At 42.5% G+C, this 22,428-nt stretch overlaps 1 protein-coding gene across 3 annotated transcripts in view; it reads left to right on the top strand.

The window, feature by feature from the left end:
• Positions 1–22,428, top strand: part of LOC117959283 (ephrin-A5b-like) — a 107,135-nt gene that overhangs the window by 9,384 nt on the left and 75,323 nt on the right. Inside the window, exons 1-2 of one of the 3 annotated variants that reach the window (XM_034896332.1) lie at positions 5,883–5,917; positions 6,744–6,916. In XM_034896332.1, the coding sequence (XP_034752223.1) occupies positions 6,789–6,916 (128 nt within the window). In that variant the 5' untranslated portion in view covers positions 5,883–5,917; positions 6,744–6,788. Of the gene's footprint in view, positions 1–5,882; positions 5,918–5,962; positions 6,917–22,428 lie in introns of those variants that run through there. The other 2 variants (XM_034896331.1, XM_034896330.1) reach the window with 2 other exon arrangements.

Consider the following 22,428-nt stretch of genomic DNA (forward strand, 5'->3'; position numbering starts at 1 on the left):
TTATTATTGTGTAGATATTGTATATGAAAAGGATCCCTACAGAGATACACCTTTAAAAACTTCTTTAAAATCAGAAACAGCTCTGAGGTCACTAAACCCACCAGCCTCCATTTAAAAAAACAAAACCTTTAGCGTGTCTAGAGCCAACAGAATTTTCACATGTGAATCGGTATAATATGTGTTTATTTCAACCAAAAATAGAGTTGTGATTGTTGGAGGAGTGGAAGGACGACCCAAAACGGCTTTTCATGGATTGATTTTGTTTCTGTCGACTTTGAATGAATTGTATTTTACACTGCTAAAAATTATTGTTTATTTACACAGAGTCTGGTGGTTTTGGCGATTTTTTTAAAGGATCCTACTCATTAACAGAAAGATCAAACTCCTCAGAAATCCTTCCCATATTGTTGTCAGACACTTAGAATATTAACATGAGTCTGTCAGGGGCAAATTGAGCGTTTTTGTAAAGGTAAATACAAGCTGGACAGTAAGCCCAATACCCAACATTGTAGCTTGTTTCACTGACTGTAGACAGCAGCAAACTGGCTTAATGCTGGATCAATGTCAAAGATTGTTCTTCCCATCAGTCACTTTGACACAAAAACAGGAAAAAAACAGAAGTTACACTTCAAGTTTATAAGATGGTGGTTTGGTTAGGCACTTGGAAATATGGCTTACGTCCACTATAGGGTGTCGCCGCTAGAAACTTAATCATGGGTCATAATTACTGCTTGTGCACTCTGGGAGTGCTTTATGGGGGAGGACAGTCTCCTCGGCGCATGTGATAATCGACTCATAGGACCATGAGAAACATTCGGATCCACCGCAGTGCTGGCAGCCCCCGCTGACCCTGATTGAGAAGAAATCCATCGTCTTGGGGAACACAGACGTGTATCAGGCGCAAATGAAGTAGGACAGGCACTTTAGCCGGGGATATGAGGTGATTATGGCTCATGGATTAGTCTGCCTGGGTGAGGTGGATCATCAGCCTGATACAAACACACACACACACACACACACACACACACACACACACGTGCAGAAAAGTGTGTTTGCTCAAGCACACATGCACACATGCAAAACACTCAGACCTGCCGTTTTCTTTTTACACGTTCATGCATGCACGACACACTTGCACACGCACCCGCACGCGCACACACACACACACACACACACACTACAGCACCCAAACAAGCACAGTGTGAGGGGGATTTACTGTAAACAAAGCCCACAGGAACATGATCATGCTGCTGGCAAGTTGGGTTTGGTCCAAATGATTTGATGAATCATGGCGTACAGCAGGTGCATGTCGCTGCAGTTTACATGTTTTTCTATTTAGTAGGCTTCAGGTATGAACCAGTGGACGAGATAGGGTTCCCACCTGTCCCGGGTTTACCAGGATTGTCCTTTTTAATAACCTGTCCCGGGAAATCTATCCACGGAAGGTCTCTGTAATCACAAGGCTGCGTGAATATGTATTTGTTCAATTTACTATTTTTTCTTCACTTGAAATAGATCATGCATTGTGCACAGAGTGTCTCTTGTGAGTAGGATGCCTTCTCATTGGCTCTGTGAGGGACGGGACGTAGCAAGCACAAGCACCAGTCTCTAAGCAAATCAGGTGAGCTAAGATAAATTAAGTAAGATAAATTTCCTCTTATGGGAATACTTGAGATGTTTAAAATATTCAGTACTATGCACAATCTCACTGCAGAAAAGGCCAATTTTGTCTTGTGGGTCTTATGTCTAATGGACATTTTCACTCTGTAGGGTCATCGATATGTTCAGGTTGTTTATCAGACATGGAAAAAAATTCAGGTTCATTCCTTAAGTAAAAGTACTACTATCACACTGTAAAATACTCTGTTACAAGTAAACGTCCTTCTTTGAAAATGTAACTAAATGTATTAAAACTATAAGTGCTCAATGCAGACAAATCCTCACATTTAATAAGTGGATACGATCCAATGAGTCAATCAACTAAGTTCTAAGTCGGTAAATCATTTCAGCTGTGCTGGTAGGCCAGGATTTTGGTGGTAGTTTAATTTAGGATGAAGCTCGCCTGACTCGGCCGGTCCAGCTCAGGTTAGTTTGCAAGCCGAGCTTCATCTCAGGATAAACCAGAGTTACAGTCTGCTGGACTGAAACGCAGGGTTTTCTCCAAAGCTCCTCATAACTACGGACCGTGACAGACATATAGTAGCTAAATCTGTCGATGAAAATACATGTATATTCATTTTGCAGGTGATGACCCCAGAGCTTGCGTGCTCGTTAAAATGATAACCTAACAGTTTTGTGTACACACTGAGGCCTCAGCAGCTACACAGATGGCCTCCGAACAATACGAGATGGAGTTCACCTAGCCTGTTCAGGTGGAGGAGTAAATCAGGCCGTTTGTGAACGGAGCCACAGCCGGCGGAGCAGCGGCGGCTGTTCACCGTCTCTGAAAAGTTTCCCAGCGGCCCTGAGACGAGCTCCCTCAGTGGTACGGTTGTTATGAGGAGGATTAGTTCAGCAACCAGACTCAAGTCTGTCTGGATCTGCACTCACTCACTAAAGAACAATGTCCAAACTCCACCGGGGGATCTCCACGTGGTCTAAAATCATTTTAAAGAGGAGACACTACTGGCAAAATAATCACTTTTCACTTTAACGTTCACATTTGGAGGTTTAGGGTTATTTTGCTTCCAAAACAAACAAAGGGATATATATATATTTTTTTTACCATACTATTTGCACCTTTATGTCTCTCCTAAATTCACCAAAAGTTAGCATAAGATAATGCTTTATTTGGATATTTCAATACAAAATTCCAGAAAACATCATTGTTTTAATGTCAGTAGTAACGCATTGTCATGAATGGGTTTGTATAATATTGTACAAAAAGGTGTGCACCGCACTACAGAGGTCCAGTTGCTAGCTGTTTAAGTTGCTATAGAGCTAAAATTGCTAGCTGTTTAAGCCGCTACAAAGCTGCAGTTGCTAGCCATTTAAGCCACTACGGAGCAACAGTTGCTAGCTGTTAAACCAGCTACAGAGCAGCAGATGCTAGCTGTTTAAGCCAATACAGAGCTACATTTGCTAGCTGTAGCTCCAGAGCTTTTTGCGGCTACGGTGCTTTACGTTAGTTGGTGATTCAGTTACCTGAGAATGGGGGTCAGCACAACGAGCTGCCGGTCATTTCGGTGGAGATTGCATTTAGGTTTAGGCAAGAAAAACTAGCGCTGTGCGGCAGCAAAGCTGCGTTTTTGTCCCCAAAACGACTAGTTATGTTTAGGCAAAGATTGTGATTTCAATTAAAACCCTCCCAAGGAACACACATTTCCTGGGGGAAAGCCTTTAGTTTCCCCACGGAAGGGAACTCTGCTCCCTGGCTTGAAAGTCCTGTACATTAACGCTCTGCTGATATCTGCTGATATCTGTTAATTAAATGTTTTACCCTATTCACCTATAGTGTCTTGCAAAATGTTTTGAATTTTACTATTCACATCTTTCAAGGCCCTGTTCACTTCCATACACCAAACCTATCAGTTTCATTCCGTTCTATATTCTCAAGTTTTCTTTTTACTTTGTTCATATATCATTCATAGGCATGTATGCAACAATTTATACCTAAAACATGGCAAAGAAATTGCTGCTGACAGTATGTTCTGATTTATGGAGTGAAATAGAGGTACCTCCAAAATCCCCTCTGTAAAAACATTTGAAAACAAGAATTTAGAAACTGGCTTTATCCAAAAAGTCAATCTTGTGTCAATTGTCTGATTTTCAAACATACGTTTTCATACAAAATTGTAATACAAAAAAGATTTGTCGTCATGTCAGAAATTAAATGGGGGAGTTTTATGGTGATATGAACATATAGAAAAAATCCCCTATCCACCTGGAGTGTCTCCTCTTGAAATGCCATCCAAACAGAGACATAGTTCAAATGTACGGAAGACGATAAGGGCCAAAATGTTAAAAAACAATTGAATTTTAAGTTTAAAGTCAGAATTTTGACTTCAATCACAGAATTCTGAGATTAAAGTCAGAATGATTAAAGGCAGAATTCTGACTTTAACCTCTGAACTCAAAAACATGTTTCCCATGTTTGAGCCCTAATCCTCCTCCGTACAAATGCTTTCTTCTTTAATGAGCAGCGTATTGTATTCCTGCAACCAAAAAGACCTCCTCAGACAATTCATGATGGTTTTCCCATGACCACCACTACGTGGCGCATTGAGTCATGAACCCAAAGCAGTGCACAGCTCAGTGGAGATATGTATTGGAAATAGCATGTGGGACTACAACGTATGTGTGCTCCAGACCGAACAACTATGCAGACTTCCCCATGCCGTATAGGGTGTTGCTTGTGTCTGTGGTGTAGAGCAAAAGAAGTCGTTAAAATAACAACAAATAAAGAAAGTTTGTGGATTTCCCCTGTCGCTGACTGATAATAAGCAGCCGTGCCATCAAGAACACAGCACCTCTCCCCCCCTGCATCTTCATCCATAAAACCTCAGTGTAAGACTGCACTTTGGACATTTAACACAGACAACATAACGCAGTGGCACTCTGTCAAACTGCCTCCTTCTGCTTCCAGGATAATAATAAAATAAAAGGTAACTCCAGTGTTTCAGAGTCTTTATTTTCAGCTTCATTAGCCAACGCGGGCGAGATTTTCCACAACAACCCACAGCCCTGGAACCTGATGGAGGCAACGTTTGAAATGTCTGTGGGACTAATGGGAGGCCAATAAAAATGCTCACAATGGCTTTTGTGCCAACATCAAGCTGTGTGTCTGGTGTGGTCTTTTTTAATATATTTTTAGGCCTTTTCCTTTCACTACAGTGGATAAACAGGAAAGGGGGAGAGAGATGGGGGGTGACAGACAGCAAAAGGCCGCAGGTCAGAATCAGAAAGACTTCATTGATCCCCGACAGGAAAGTATGTGTTGCAGTTGCACAAATAGTATAAAGCAACAGGTGGCATGTAAGTTGGCGCATGCACACTAGTCTCAGACCCGGGCCGCTGCAGGACGCAGCCAAAATGGGGCGCTGGGTCCCACTCCCGCACCCTGGGGGGGGGGGGCATTTAGTGCAGAATGGAAATGTAGTTTCCCCCCAAACAAGAGAAAACTCTGCTTAATTATATTAGGAAGATATGAGAGTTAATTTGCCTCAAAAACAGCTGGACTTTGGTGTGTTTGGCAACCAGGCTCCGACCTCGTCACTCCCTGCAGTTTGGGTTTACAGGAGATATTGGGGGGTGATGATAAAGTAGCCTGGATTCGGTTAGGTTACCCTAACCCTCTTCCTCTTCTGGAAGACTGGGATTGTGTCTTTAGTGGAAAAAATGTGCATATGTATCCGGCCAAAGAAGCTTGTTGTGCAGCTTGTTGAAATGAAATGACCTGGGATCTGTCCCCCCCACTCAACCCAGGAGGAGGGATGTTGTTTTTATAAATGAAACACCCGTCATTCAAACAACCCCCCCTCCCCACCAAGCCAATCAGACCGCGCGCAACCGTGAAACTGTACACTGCAAGAAATATCTGCAGCGACAAGCAGCTGTGTGGATGGAAATGGTTATACATTCATTCATGTGGAATTGTTGGTATAATGATGGTGATGGTTACATTAGTTCACCTAATGCTGATACGTGTATGACAGCCAGATGCATCCATTACTAAACAGAATGGGAAACTTTGGTTTGTTTTTTTGAAAGGGACATCCCTTTTTGACGGGGTTATCTGCAACTTCTGAAAACGTGGAGCATGGCAAAAATGCAGAACAAAGCAAAGATGATCAATGCATGTGCATGATTCTTGATTTCAAACCCCCCCCCCCCCCAAAAAAAAAAGCGAACATTTCTTGCAGTGTGGCCCTGGCTGGCACAGAAGGAGTGAGGAAGAGAGAGAGAGAGAGAGAGAGAGGGTGGGTGGGGGGGGGGGGGGGGGGGGGGGGGGGGGGGGGGGGAGCTAGGGGGTTTGTCCGGGAGAGCATGGCCGCAGGAGTCGGAGCGCTGCACACTTTGGGTCCGCTTCCTCCACAGTGATAACACCGCTCTCTCGTGCGCTCTCGGTGATGCTGCGGAACATTTATCCGGAGCTTGTGTGCGTGTGAGTGTGTGAGTGTGTGTGTGTGTTTACAGGAAAGGGTTTGATTTACTGCGTGCGCTGTTGCTTGGCAGGGCAGAAGCGCTCGTGCTGCTAAGGGTTCAGCCGGAGCCGGAGCTGCTGCTTGGAGTCTTCTTTCTCCTTCTTAGTTCCCAGCGATCAGGAGAGGACAGACCCTGGAAGCTGGAGAGCGCGACGGCACAAGGACTGCGTCCCTGCTCTCTTTATCTGTGCATTGTGGGATATTATTTCTCTGGTTTTAATTAGACAGCCTGTTTTTTTCCGCTGCGGGAAATCCAAGGCGAGTTGGAGAAAGTGCTCGCTGCGCCGCGCGGAGTTGAGCCGGAGGAAGATTGTTCAGGCAGACATATTGTGGATTTCCAGCGACTAAATCCACTACTTGAAGTATCCTAGAAGTCTTTTTGTTATTTGCTATAAAGACGCTGACCTGACTGAGAAACCGCAGACTGGTCCAGAAACGGAAGAGAGATATTTAGGCTTGTATGTCTTAGTTCTTAAACACCCAGGAGGGAGCTTCTACATCTATGCGGGAATAAACCGTGTCAAGTGGACATTACATCTAACACCTCCAGCTGAATCGTTAAAAAAAAGCCCAACCAGAGGAGAGCCAGAGAGACAGAGAAGGGGCTGGAATCAACCTTGGCTTCCCCGGAGTTCCAGAGCCAAAATGCCGCAGGTGGAAATGATCCTCCTCTTGCTCACACTCATCTTTGCGATGTGTGTGTACGGCCAGGACCCGGCTTCCAAGGTGGTGACGGACCGCTACGCCGTGTACTGGAACCGCACCAACCCCAAGTAAGTAACCCCGCTGAGGGAGCACCGCTCTTCCGCAGGAACGCGCCGGCACACGGGCTCCCTCCGCCCGCTGGAGGCGGCGGACTTCTCCCTTGGTGTTGCCCGGTGGTGGTTGCACTCTAGCCGGCTTGCAGCAGTTTGATTGTTGAGTGAGTGGATGTGCAGTGTGTATCAAACACCCTGATCCCCATTTAAGACATCACAAGTTACCCACTTGAAACGTCACTTCATATTGCCTATTCACAATTTAAAGACGATTCTGTTATTACAACGCGTATTCTGCTTTTACACCATTAAGAACAACTCTTCTTGGACACACATACACACACACAAGCACAGTTTAGTATTTATGTTGCCCCTGGACTACAACCTGTTCTAGTTTTTGTCTTCCCTTGCGGATTGTTGTCATGCTTCCAGTTAACAGTCCTCCATATCTGAACCAATGTTTGTGCAACACCGTAGCGGCGTAAATCATGACCCGACAGGGGAACAAGGCATTCTCACACGGGGCTGTCCGCTATTACGCACAATTACGCGCCGTTACGCATTTGTGGTCATTGTTTTCGCTGCACGTTCAAGTCGGGAAATGAGATCCACGAGGAGGGTTGCAAGCGCCGAGCGCAGACGCACTCGGCTGGGCTGCGCTGCTGGCTCGCTTCCAGTCCGCCGCCATCGATTAGACTTGGCAGAATTGCTTTAGTGCCAAATGGACACTCATCCTGAGAGACTTTGTAGATATGGTTTTGTCTTTGGAGACTGTTTTTATTCTGGTGAAGTTAAGACGTGCTGTGCGCTTTACGCAGAAAGTGCCCTTTAATTGTCTTTTGTTGCGTTTGGTGACTAAAAAAACCTGCAGTGAACATCTTTAGGTTGCTTCCTGGTTTAAATTACTACAAGTCCCCCCCCCCACGCACACACACACACACACACACACACAAATCCTGCTCATATGAGCCTTGATCTTTGTAGTTTAAATACTAAAGTGACATTTTTCTACCTAGACTCCCTGCTGAATGTGCCAAGACTCCTCCCAGGGTGACTCAGTGCCATGCACTTGGCACTGGAGCACTTAGTGATATAATGAGTGTGTGTCACTTTGTTTCAGTTGGAAAGGAATACTTTCACCGGGCTCTGGTATGAGCTGGCTATAGTTTCGGCATGAGTCAAAATAAAAGAGCAAGTAATGATGTCAACATTTGCTCAGGAGCGAGGAACTGGTCCGTTGGGCTGACAGGGCGGTAATTATTCCAATCCAAATGTTGTGGTGGTGATATCAAAGGCTGATGGAGTTCCTGCTCCGCTAACAGACAGATATCGGAGTCTGATAACAGCTCTCTGTCCCACTCCCAGGCTGCACCGTGTTCTGTTGTTGTGTTTTCAACTTCTTCTCTCTTTCAAATCCTACTAGGATATCTTGTTTGTTCTCTATCCTCTAATACGACCCACTGGAGTTATATCCAAGGGCAGAACTTTGGGCTCAACATTGTCGGTGTTGAGATCTCCAACTATCCTGAGAGGTTCAGGGACATGTCTGCATGTATTGAGAGAAGTGACAAAAGAAATCTCTTAAAAAAGACAAAAACCTCCAAAATGGTCAGCGTCAAAAGGCTCCAAATATCAGAAAATAGTGCCAATAAATCCCTTAAAAAAAGGCGAGAAAAACTCCAAAAGAAGCAACAAAAACATCAAAACATTGGATTGTTTTTGTCCAAAAACAGGCCATTTGAAAAAAACAATAACTTTGGAAAAAGCCCAGAATGGATAATTATGTAAAACAGTCCCAGTTTGGTTAGGTTTTGGCACAACAACGACATAGTTAAAAAAGACGCTTCTTTGAATATAACATTGAAAGATCTGGCTGATACTTTGATTTTCAACCAGGACAGGGACCCGGTCTCCTGGGTGAATCCAGCAACCCCAACCTTCCATCACATCCTTCATTGCCTCCATAATAATTACTATGTCACTAGTTAGCGCCGTCACTACAAATGTAAATATGAGTCGTAATTACCGCTCGAACAAAACGACTTATGTGGGCGTTTTTTTTTTTTGTCCGGGGGGGAGAACAGTCTCTTTCAAACACTTCCCAGTTCCCAAGTCTGGTTTCTTGGTTGCCATGCTCCTCCACATCCAAGTACCACCCGCCCCCCCATGGCCCACGCTGTGGCGGACAATAAGGGGGTACACAGGGGTATTTCAGCCGCGGCCAAGGCACAGCGTGGTGCTCGGCCTTGTGAGAGATCCACACATGCTGGGGTCACACACTTGGTAGTAACCAGGCGAGATGTGGGTTTAGCAGCACAGAGGGGACCGTTGTCAGGGTCAAAACCGGGGCAGTACCGCCTGCCATGGGGCCCGGTGACGGCCCCCGGCACGGCACCCCGCCTGGGCTTTGTCTCTGCAGAATGAAGGCTAAATAAATGAGTAACTCTAAATGACTGTCTCCCTTTCTCATTCATGACTTTAATCTAAACCTGACCCCGGCTGTATAATGTAAGAGAGGGCCGTGCTTAAAGGCCGGGGGCCCCCTGACCTGCAGCAGAACCTAACAGTATTTCATACCCAGGGTCCCTGCTGTTTAATGTAACCGTACTCAGTATTGGAGCTCTGGGAAACCTGCTGCGGTACAGTCCCAACTTCCAGATGAGCTTTCTCACCCCCCCCCCCCTTTTGCGTTCTCTGCTGCATATTTGACCAAAGTGGGGAGAAATGGCATCCGGAGCAGCAGTCTATACTCAGCCATTTATGAAATCCCCTACAGGAGCTCTGGAATTGAAATGGGAAGTGAGTCGTGAATAATGGAAATGCGACCACATTTTCATGTTTTTCTATTGTTTCAACGGGGGCTGAAAGGAAGCCTTTTTTTTGTAATGCAGATAAACATGCGTCCATGTTTGCTGTGCTTTCATCTCCCTGCCCTGATGCTTGTCGCTGATTAGGATCAGACGAGCAGGACTCGGAGCGGAGGAGAGGTGGAGTACAAGCCCGGGGTTGCCTCAGCTTCTTGAGAAGCTCCCATAATGACAGCGAGTCGCTGCGCTTGTATAACCTACCTAATGCAATTAAATGAAACTCCAAAGAAACTGCGGAGACGCAAGAGAGGAATGACCCTTAGTTGGTTTTCCAATGCCAGATCTCTCCAACAACGGAGCAAAAGGGCTTTTGATTATTGTGCCATTTTTGGTATTTATATGTCAAAATGCTATTCATTTAGTGGAGACGCTGCAAAGAAAGCTTTGGCAGCGTGCGAGCTACTCAGTCAGTCCATTAGTCAAAGTGTGTGATAGTTGCTATGCAGCTTTGGAAAGCGTGGGAATGCAATTGAGATTTAGAAAACGTTCACAAATTTAACCAAAACCCGGTAATAGTACATGGCTAAACACGGACGTGACTCCTTTTGGTTGGAGACTTAGAGTGGTTCTGAATATAATGAGAAGTAATGCTTGGTGGGCGTACTGCAAGGTATTGTTAGGTAGCAGAAGAGTTTAGAAATCGTACTTAGTTCCACTTTGTAACAACTTCAGGAACAATTGGGCACTTCACTTGAAGGTATCTACACAAGAGTGACATGGCACTGTTATGAACACATGAACCCTAACCATAACTTATCATAAAACCGAGTTACACTTACTAAAAGAAGTGTTATGTCATAAAAGTGTATGACTTGTGACACGTTCGTGACAGTGTCAAGTCACTCTGTAACAAATGGCTTTATTCATGTTATTGAGATTTTTTCTCCAGAATAAGTAGAAAAGAAATCCATTTCTAAATAATTGATTGACACTTACATCTGCAGACTTGATGGATTGTTGTAGTGGAAGAAGCCTCTTTAATGACCTACTACCAGTATGAATACACGTGCATATGCCAATCACAAAGTGGAAAAATGTATTATCAAAAAACAGAAATTCAGGAATTTTAGAGAATATTGTCCCAGCTACAGGGTGGTTTATTATGATCAAAACAATATAAAGAATAACGTGTAACTGCTGGAATACTGTTGCTGCTGTCATATAAACATGGAAAAAGTTAAGTTATAACAATTGGTTAAAGGGACTGGAACGGTTTGTGTATTCGTAAAAACAGCCTAATTTGTAACTTGCTGCCTCTTTTGGAAAGTGTTAATATTACAAAAGTGTTTAATAAAAATAGTTTACTTAGTTTTAGGGATCATTATGCATTTGGGTTTTGTTCCCATTGAACCAAACCATGACTCCTAAACTATGGTACGACCCAAACTATGGTATGACCCAAACCGTGACTCCTAAACTATGGTACGACCCAAACCGTGACTCCTGAATCATGGTATGACCCAAACTGTGACTCCTAAACTATGGTATGACCCAAACCGTGACTCCTAAACTATGGTATGACCCAAACCGTGAATCCTCCACTATGGTATGACCCAAACCGTGACCCCTAAACTATGGTACGACCCAAACCGTGACTCCTAAACTATGGTACGACCCAAACCGTGACTCCTAAACGATGGTATAACATAACCAGTGACTCCTAAACTATGGTACGACCCAAACCGTGACTCCTAAACGATGGTATAACATAACCAGTGACTCCTAAACTATGGTCTGACCCAAACCGTGACTCCTAAATCATGGTATGACCCAAACCCTGACTCCTAAACTATGGTATGACCCAAACCGTGACTCCTAAACTATGGTATGACCCAAACCGTTAATGAATGGATTTTAGTACAGATTTAGTATCATTAACAGTAATAACAATATAAGACTTTATACTGTGTTTTATCAGATTTGATTGTACTAATCCAGATATTTGTCCTTTTTGTGTGATCATTGTACTATTAACACCGGTATCGACCAATAATTAAGTCAATAGTTACAGCTTTATAAGAAAGTGGCACCGATACAGAAGCCTCCCAATGAAGACAAGAAATCAAAACCCGTAAAATAAAAGCTGAAACGCTCATGGATGAAACGCTTGTGTGAGAAAAATGAGTCACAGATGTTTCTTGTCAGCTTTGCCGTCTGTCGGCAACTAAATAATGGAATAAAGTGTACGAGCGGGGCATTTACTGCCGCTCTGACTTGGAGCTATTAGCAAATTCCCTTGTCACCGGCTATTTAGCTGCTTCATTAAAACGCACGCGGGTCCATATGGTCCGCATGCAGGCGTTGCCGTGGCCCAAGGTGTTTATTTGTTGCTGATAGGCGGGATCAACGGAGAATCAGGGCCGAGTTCCGTCCCTAATCTCCCAAGCTGTTTGTGTCTCCGACGCCATGGAAACTGATACCCCTCGTCATCAAAGAACCTCATTGGGTGGGACTAAGGGCCTGACAGCTGGGGAGAGGGGGATTCCAGCATTCAGGGAGAGCACTGTCACCCCAGGGGTTTCCTTTAATCCCTGATAATGTCCATCCAAAGCCTTCCCCGAGCAGATGCAACATATTTCTCCAGAAGACAATCAAAGAACCGTTTCAGGGGCCTGTTTGCACTGGTTTGGCTATTGACTTACAGCGGTGGTTTCCAACCCTTTTTTGGACCCGGGTTACCCCCACAGCAATGGCAGATGAACACACGTACCCCTTCATCATTTCCCGATTTATGTTCCAAATGGAGGATGTCCTCCCCCCAAAAAAACGCCCCCATAGGTCGCTTGTTCAAGCAGCAATTACGACCTATATTTAGAGTAATGGCGCAGACTAGTAATTTTGTTGGGAGCAAAGCAGGATGTAAGGTGATTTACTAGGAGAGCGCTGAATTTCCATGTAAGGAGGCAGGTTGGGTTGGTGGATGGGTCCCAGAAGACGTCGCTTCATGGTTCAAGTCCTGTTTGAGAACCAAAGAAAATTGCCGCCCTAATACCTATATCTAAGTTATATCTTAAGTATTTTTCTTAAACCCAACTAAGCACATTTGGTGCGTGAAGTCATTTTTGTGCCCTGTTTGACAATATTTAAAAACCAAGTGTTATGATGGGGGTGTCCAGTGTAAGAGGACCATCTTCGGATGGTTTGGAGGACTAATTGTCCAAATGGATGACACCATTCATTATATATAATAATGGTTGTTTATTTTTTATAAACAGTTAATCTGTCAGTATTAAGGTTTGGTCAGCGATTGACTAAGCCTACTGGGCTACTACTACTTTAAAAAAGCTGAACATTGACCCTCCATCCGTTGACTTTACTTTTAGCTTTATTTCAACCATTGATCCAGCACTTAGAACTTATCATCGAAACTCTTTAGCCATTACTTCAAGCTATTTCTACCATTTAGTTGCTGGCTAACTAGTTTTCTCTCACATAACTGCAAGATGCTGCATTCTTACCGTTGACTTATTGTATATATTTTTTTAAACTACCCAACAAGTACCCCTTGTTGGTAATCACTGACTTAGAAGACCCCTCGGATGATCCGACCCGTCTCAGAAATGCTACTTCATTTCCTTGACTTGACACTTAGACCCATTTCTTCCCCTCCGCTATTTGCTTTTCTTCCTCCGCTCTCTTTTTAATCTCCACTTAAAGAAACAATACATCATTTTTCCCTTGGTGGCCAGCTGATGTTGTGATAGTTTCCCAGTGGCATTGTGAGTTGCCCCGATCGCATTGTTCCCAGTGTTTACCCTCGCTTTCCCCCTTTCAGCCTTTTCCCCGGCTCCCCGCAGCTCGGCTCCGCTTGGATAAAAAAAAAAAAAAGGGCACAGAAAGGAAAACCACGTCCAAATATTGACTGGACCTCAGGATCGCAGCCCTCTCCCAAGCTTCATTGTTCCGCTCAAACTCAGCGGCCCGTGGACGGCGTTTAGCTGCGCAGAGAGACGGGAGTCGTGGTCGTGGAGGGTTTGCATGTGTTATCGGAGGTGGGGCGACGGGGATTATAACAGGACAGGATATTACAGATGCGGGGGTGAGAGAAACTTCCTCCGAAGAGCCAGAGGCTACGACAGGGGAAACAGTGTCCAGGCCGCGGAGTCCCAGGGTGGGGTCGCAACCAACGTCTCCACCCTGAGGAAGTGTCAATCTCTAACGGCATCAAAGGGAGCCTGGCTCAATGTGATTTCCTGCAGAGTGGGGTTCAGAAAGTGTCCATAAAGGGAGGATGAGAGGCTTCTTATCTGAGGTTTACCTTCCATTTTATTACAAAGTGTGGCAGCATTAAGCCTGCTCGCAGCGCTTCAGTCTCTCAGTACTTGGAATGAAAGAGCGTCACATTGCCAGTGGTATAATGGAACTAAGTAGATTTACTCAAGTACTGTACTTAAGTACAAATTTAATTTTTTTCTCTTCATGCCACTTCTACTTCTACTCCACTACATTTCAGATGGATATACTTTTTACTTCACATTAGTCATCCGACAGCTTTTGTTACTGGTTACAAACACATGTATTTTATCAATTGTGGCTATTTTAATTTACCCAACAATACAACGGACTTCTATTTATAACAGTATTTTTTACAGTGTGGTACTTTCTCATATTGTGAGTACTTTAAGGAGTCGTAACTTACGGAATGTACTTCGAGAGACTGAGCTCCGTAGACTCAGCTCTCTGTAGATATGGGGAGGGGGGGGGGGCAGTTGTCCTGTGGAGTCACCCGACATTCCCCCATGCTCTCTACGACCCTGCCTGCAGAGAGAGGCCGCCCCCGCCCCCCCTCTCTACGACCCTGCCTGCAGAGAGAGGCCGCCCCCGCCCCCCCCTTTACGCTGTCACTAATAAGACGAGGCCCTCGGGGCGACAGGGCCTGATTGACAGGAAGCAGCGACGAGAGGTTAATAACTAATAAGTGTGGACGCTTTATTGGGTCACAGCATTTTTCTGGGTTCGGCATACCAAATGCAACGCTTTGTGTTGCAGGTTGGTGCATTTTCTTTTAATTTTACCTTTTCTTCATCACAAGCAGTTTCCATTTTGAGAAGGTTTTGAGTGCAGCGTGATCGCTTCATTCCGATTCCAGTATGTCATCCTGTGTCGGGGAATTTTCTAGAATTTAGTGACCGTAATCATAAATGGAATGTAGTTGAACTTAGAAAATTTGACATAAAAGTGAAGAAATCGACTTATGCTTATACTTAGGCCAGACTTCTATCGGACTTCTGTCTGAATTGATTTTTATATTTTAGTATTTTTAGTATTCTGAAAAAAAGACAGAACAAGGGAAATTGCTGCACTGGAATCAAGAAAAATATAAGTTTGAGTCGGACTAAATTCAACTCAGAAGACCCAAATCCAAAGGATTAAGGGTCTGGCATTGTGTAATGAAGGTGGGGGGGAGTTATTCTAGTGCAAAATTGATGGAGGAGTTAGAATAGCAGAAGTAATACGATGGGGGCACCAAGCGTGCATTGGATAACGCTACGACCAATCACAAGAGCACACGGGGTGACGTATCCAGAACCCCGTAAACCACGCTTAGCTACCAGCGGAGCTAACAGCTAGATTAGATTGTCGTCATCTGTTCAGCTGGCCTCTGGCCCCGCCTACATCTGGTACACTGATGTGATTGGTGCAGCTGGCCTCTGGCCCTGCCTACATCTGGTACACTGATGTGATTGGTGCAGCCCAGATACAAGGGTATAGTTAATGAGCAGCATTACTCGATGCCAGAGTAACTCGCTGAGCAAATTCAGCTTATGTTCTTATGCATCTCCAGGCTACTCAAAAGTGAAAAAAAAATCTAGAATGTTTCCATATCTAGAAAACCTGAAGAAAAGCTGTCAGCTGTCACCTTTATTATAACCTGTTTACAATACAATTAGAAACCCGTTTCAAGATTGGGTCCAGAAATGATCCTGTTGTTATTTTAAAAGAAGGGAAATTTGTGACTAAAAAACTAAAAAAAACACTAAACATATTAGTCAAGTGGAAACAAATCAGACAGGTGGAAACATGTTATGATAATCTTCTATATATGCAGATTCTTTGCAATTGTTGAAGAAAACATAAGATTTATAACTTGATGAGATTGATAGTGTCCTGATCAGGTACTGTATGAGCTTGCCATCCTAAGGTTGATATGAATGAAAGTCAATGGCTTAGTGTGTGTGAGTGAGTGTTTGTGTGTGTGTGTGTGTTGGGGGACTCTCCAGGCCTAATCTTGGTCTCACTCCGCTGCACAAAGGTTCACTTTTCTGCCATTTGAATCTTTTTTGTGTGTGTGTGTGTGAGTGGCGAAATGGCATCCCCTGTGTCTTTGGAGGCACCGGTGAGGGTATTAGCAAAGAGGCTCTAAGGGGCTTAAGAGGTCAGCCCTCCCTTTGTGTGGAGACACAAAACACTTCCTGTGGGACCCCTCACCCCTCTGTGTTCTCCCCTCAGAAAGCCAGGCCCTGCCTGACCATTCGCATTAATCAGCCTTAGCTCCTAATGACCGCAGTAAAGCTTCGGAAAACGGCTTCTAAAAAGGCTCCTGAAGAGCCGCTAAGCTGCCGAGAGAACAGACGGGGCTGCTGCTGCGGGGCATCAAAGAGTCCGGGACAAGCCACGGCCCCTCCAAAGACTCACCCACCAATTGGGAAACAGGAAGTTTTTGTCCCAAAAGCTGGGAAAGTTCGACTGGGAATGCTCCAGCTGCACTGGAACAATTTGAACAATACGTCTCTTTGGAATATTGGCTGAAAAAGTCTTGATTCTAGTGTGACAATTGGCCTTGTTTTAGTTTTTTTTTTTTCAGAAATGTCTTTAACCCTCGTGTTGTCTTGACTTGTTGTCTAAATGTCTATATCTGAAATATGTGAAAATATAGGATTTCCCAAAAATAACACAAATCATTCTATCCAACGCATTTGCAACAGAAATCTCTAATTTCATTGAATTTTCTGTTGTGTTCTATTTTTTAGCATTTGAAAAAATAATTTTTGAAAAAGGTACCTTGATTGAACTTAGACATATGCCATTCTGTGATGGTCCTTCTTTTAATATTAGTCTGAAAAAAATCATAATGTCTAATAACTTTCTTATAAATGAGGTTTATTGACCATGAATTTCAAAAATAAGTGTAGATCTAGTGATGAGTTTGTGTCAGTGGTGGCTTTACATGGTAGGGAAAAATAAGCGTTAAACACCAAAATAAGTGCCAAAAACATTAGAAGATGGAAGATGGATGGTTGAATGAAAGAGAACTCAAGGGTTAAACAAGTCGCTGTGAATGGGAGACCGGCTGGAATAATGTCAACACTCATTATCTGTGTGTTATTGACTCTAAAAGTGTTTTTTACCGTGTTTTTAAGCATTTTGGCTTCATTCTAGTGCCACTATTGACCTCATCCTATGTATTTTCTCACTAGGAAAAGCCTTGATTTGTATTGGAGAAAGGCGGGAATAATGTAGTCCTCCAGACTTTGAGGAGTCTTAATATAGGGAGATTTTTTACAGTGTAGAGGTTAAAGGTGCATTTTCGACTCCATTCTAAAAGTCGAGTAAATATAAAGGATGAGATCTAGGGCTGAAACTAATGGCTGTTCTCATTGTCAAATTATCTGTTGATCACTTTCTGGATGGATGGATTAGTTGTCGGGTCTAAAAAATGATGAAAAACGTTGATTGGTGTTTCCCAAAGCCCAAGACCAAACGGCCCAAATGTCTTGTTGGGTCCACAGCTCAAATTTATTCAGTTTACCGTCACAGAGGAGCGAAGAAACTAGAAGATATTCCCATTTAAGAAGCAGGAATGAAAGATGTTGGAATGTATTTTTATAAGAAAGGACCTAAACCCATTAATGAATTCTCATTGGAAACTAGCAACAGCTATAAATGCTGTGATGCTGCACACTGGACATGTGTTGTCCAAATATTAATGTCTAAGCGTCTGTCCCCATTCAAATAAACATGAAATGACAAAATTGAAAAAAAGTGGCCGTTTAATTGAATAATTCGAAAATGATTCTTAGGGTCAAGATTTGATTCAAAATCGATTTGCTTCAAAACTGATTCTCAATTAAAATAAAATAAAAAAATGATTCACAGTATGTAAATGTAGTGATTTTTCCCATGTGATAGTGTCCACGCCATAAAAATTAAAAAATTCAAAACAAAAATATGAATCCAGGTTTGGAATGCAATGACTGGATTTGGAATCTGTAGAGTTTGAATCGCGATACCAATGTGAATCGATATCCCCCCCCCCCTATTGAATAACCTCTGCAGCTCCAGATTTGACAGGACTGAGTGAAAGAAGGGTTCTCTTCTACATGTTGGGATTATTACAGAGGGGAATAAATCGTTCTGGGATTATTCTGCTCCACATTGGACTCCAAACCGTTAAAGGTCTGTGGTTTGGACTCGCTGGTAGTGAGGTCAGGACTGGGAAGGCTTCGCTGTCTCAAACGGCGGTAATAGGAACATTGGCACGTCTGTAGATTGATACGGTGACAGCTGAAATGTCAATTGGCTCAAAGTGTGATGGTTTTCAACCCTCAGAGTTTATATTTCTGGAAGTGGATTTTTTAGGCTAGTCTGTGTCTTAGCCACGCTGGCTTTACCAAACATGTGTACTTGCTTAAGTTTCTCTGGTTCAAATGGCTCATCTGATCCAGCGGTGGAAGCAGTATCCAGATCCTTTACTTAAAAGTACTCACACACTGTAAAAAATACTCAGGTACTCGGCCATGGGGCGGCTTTCTTTCAACCGGATTGCCCCAAAACTGACATGGATGCATAGATGTACCGCACGTTAATGATAACTTGTATTATAGGGGTTTTTATTTTTTATTTCATAGCATATGAACAAAAGAAAAAAAATGGCTTTAAAACAGTATCCTGACTAAACTCTGACACAAAGTTTCACTCAACATCATATGACGTTAACTATTAGTCCAACAATTCTGTAATTTCAGTTTCTTTTTTAAATTCATAAATAACTTAATGTTATTTAAATTGGGGTTTATTGACCATGAAAGAACGACAAAATTGTTTAACAAAAAATGTCCAAAAACAAGGAAAAAAAGTCTCAAAAATGTTGGAAAAAGTACACAAAACGACGGTAAGACGACACAAGGGCTAATGTCCCGCCCCCAACACTACCTACACTACTACACACATTTTTTTGCTGTGTATTACGTTAAAAGTTTCTAATGTATCTTATAATCTTAAAGCAATAAAAACTAAGTTCTGTGTTGGATTTTGTAACGATTTTGACGTACAGATTTTCATTGCCCATCCGCTCAAGATATCGTCGAAATCAACCCTGAAAAAACTCAATTAGTCGATTCCCCAGTTACAAGTAAAACTCCTGCATGTGTTACTGTAATGTTACTGTAGTAAAAGTACGTTACTATCGTCAGAAAAATGTACTTAACCTTGGAGTTGTCCTCACGTGGAAAAAAGGGACAACACATTTGACTGTCCCTTTTCAGACTTTGTTTTTTTTTTCTAACACCACCTTTTTGGAATTCATGTTCAGTAACTCTCATTTCTATAGAATTATACCTCATTTTTAAGTGAATAAAGCAGAAACTATGAATGATTTTGACTAATAGTTGAGATCAGAGAAATAAAAGTGATCAGTTGAATTTGCAAAGAGCGTTTTATGGTATCCAATCCATTTTTTGTGGTAATTTGGTTGAAAAGAAACTCATATTTCAGATATAGACAATTTTTAAAGGGGTCAGATCTGACCCAAGAAACAGAGGGGGGTTAAAGGCCTCCTATATGTGCAATATTTTTTTTTATATGTGGATGTCTTTATTATATTATTATGTACCCAGTAGTAGCATTTGATATTGATGTATTAATTGAGGCAGATATTACCTCATAGATGGTTGGCACTTGACTCCACTTAATGCTGTTGTACCTGTTTCAATGACAATAGAGATATTGTCTCTATTCTATAACGTATTAAAAGTACTCAATGTAGAAAAATACAAACATATCTGTGTTTAATGGTCTGATCATTGCAGTTGGAATTGGTCTTTTAGGCCGTTATATTGTTGGGTTACTTTGTAATAAAACACGTGTTTTATGGGGAAAAATCTGAATCTGTAAAGCTGTCACATGGATGATAAAAAGTAGACTATTTCTCTATGAAATGTAGCGATGTAGATGTAGAATGTGGCATGAAAAGAAAAAGTAAAGTACTAGTACTTCAATTGGTACTTCTTGGTGACATTCCACCACTAATCTGATGATGGTTTGGCCTCGAACCGCGACAGATGAGAAAGTTTCCGCATGTTTTATCAGTTTTTTCAGACTGGGGGGGGGGGGGGGTGTCATGTCTTTGCGTGTGAAGACCAGTTGTTGCTGGCATGAACTCGCCGTGACTTTGCGGGACATTTGGCGTGCCTCTCGGGTCCGGAGGACCTCAAAGTGTTTCGTCCTGTTGGACTGCGGCACACTCGGCGCTCAGGGAATTATGAAATATTAAAAAGCGCTGTTGTGTGATCACACGATATAGAGCCTGGACAAGCCTTCACACGCAACCTGGAGGAATCCAGGTCAGGACCGCCGGCGGTTTAACACAGGGGTCCACGTTAGGACTTTTAGTTGTTATTACATTTGATTTTCCTGGCCTGGCGTTGCTTCGATGATGAACGCTGAATGCGATTCCATTGGTTTATTGTTGGTACTTTTTTCATGGAGTTGGATTTTGAAGGGTCATTAATTGAAATCTCAGCCTGCCAACACATGTAGTAAGCTGACTTCTCCTCCTCTTCGCCTTCCTCCTGTCGACGTGCTGCTGCTGCTGCTGTTGGAGCCTGGAGCACAGGCAGCCATTTTCCAATATTTGGCTCCATTTTGTTTCCAGGATTAAAAATAAAAAAAAAAAAAAAAAGTAGGTTACGAATCCTGGGACGTCACTTGAGCAATTCCGGATTTTTTTCTTATCCAAGAAGGAACCCCCCCCCCCCCCCCCCTTTGTACAGACGTAGGCCTGCTAATGACTTATTAAAGTTGTAAAATTCCGAATTTTATTTCCATAACCCACTATCACAAATCTCACATTTGCCCATGAGACCTTCAAAATCCAGACATTCACTTGTCTTCTTATTGGTTTCTATTAGAATGATGCATTCTTTCTGTTCAGACAGACAGCTTCATGGTGGGAAGAAAATGTCTTTGTTTTTTCAGGAAATCAGATTTTTGGATAAAATTATGGAAATGATCATCTGAACTTTGGGCAGCACCGCCCCAAAAAAAAAGGTAATTACTTCCACAACAAGCTAAAATATTGGGACTTCCTACAGATATTTGTCCTGTCCATAATGGCCGAAAAATGCCCCAAAAATTATCTAAAAAACTAAATGAAATCCGGTCACAACAAAAAACAAAACGTCATTGCGTCTTTTAATTAATTGCTAATGACGTTGATATTGGATTTATCAGTTTGAGTCATAAAACAAGTCTAAGAGTCTGTGATTCCAGCTTACTAAAAGGGACTATTTTCTACTTTCTTCTCTCCTCTGTGACCTCTTTGACTTGAGGACAAAACGAGACGTTTGAGGACGTTTTGGGAAACACAGATCGTCCCCACTTGCTGACATTTTTAACAACCAAACGACTAAACGATTAATCCAGAAGATAATCGATCAGCCGTAATCTTCAACTTTGTCAGAACGACTTGACGTCAAATATCGGAAATCCAGCTTGTTGAAGCTATATTGGGATTTATTGAGGGTCGCACGCATTTTGCTATTTTTAAACATATGTAAAATCACAGAAGTTAGGGGACAACGCATTGGAAGAATATTCATAGATTTTTAACAATATAGTGCACAGTGAGACATATATACGGCTCCGTAGTGCGGCCGGACCACAGGTCAAAAAAGAAAAATATCAATACAGCATAGCATCCATATTTTCAGTGGCAATATTGTATCAATACACAGATGCCAAGCATCGGTCTTTTATTACATATTATATATTGCATATGTGTTGGATAGTTTGTCTCATTCAATACCATTGAAGTGATATGAACAAAGAGAAATGTTGCTTTTTAGATGAAACAGAGGAGAGAGATCATTTGAAATTGAGAAAAATCTGAAATTGGAAAAAAGGTTATGAATTTTAATACCTAACAATATATTGCAATGATATTGTATCATGAGGCGTCTGGGGATACCCCCCCTCCCCCCGCGACGCCTTTTAGAAATTGGATTTAGTACCTAGTTCATTCAGAAGCTTCTTGAAGCCTTTGATAGATAGATAGATAGATAGATAGATAGATAGATAGATAGATAGATAGATAGATAGATAGATAGATAGATATTGATCCCAATAAAATGGGATATTAAAGTGTTACAGCAGCTAAATCAGCCACACAGCACAGAATAGAAATATAAATGAAATACTAGGATACAATAAACATACAATAATAATAAGATAAAGTACAAGAACAAATATTTGAATATATACACTTTATCCACTGTGTTGATGGGCATCATGTCTTTGGCCAACTTCTAATATTGGTGATTTCATTGTGTCTCTGTGAGTTCTTGACGTACTTTGTGCCACTCTGGTGTAGTCACTGGCTTTTTTTTGGGATGGCATCATGCACTCATGATTCGTTCCGTTTTGTTGTCTTTATGTATTGCG

The sequence above is a fragment of the Etheostoma cragini genome, chromosome 16 (assembly GCF_013103735.1).
Source record: "Etheostoma cragini isolate CJK2018 chromosome 16, CSU_Ecrag_1.0, whole genome shotgun sequence".
Taxonomy (NCBI): domain Eukaryota; kingdom Metazoa; phylum Chordata; class Actinopteri; order Perciformes; family Percidae; genus Etheostoma; species Etheostoma cragini.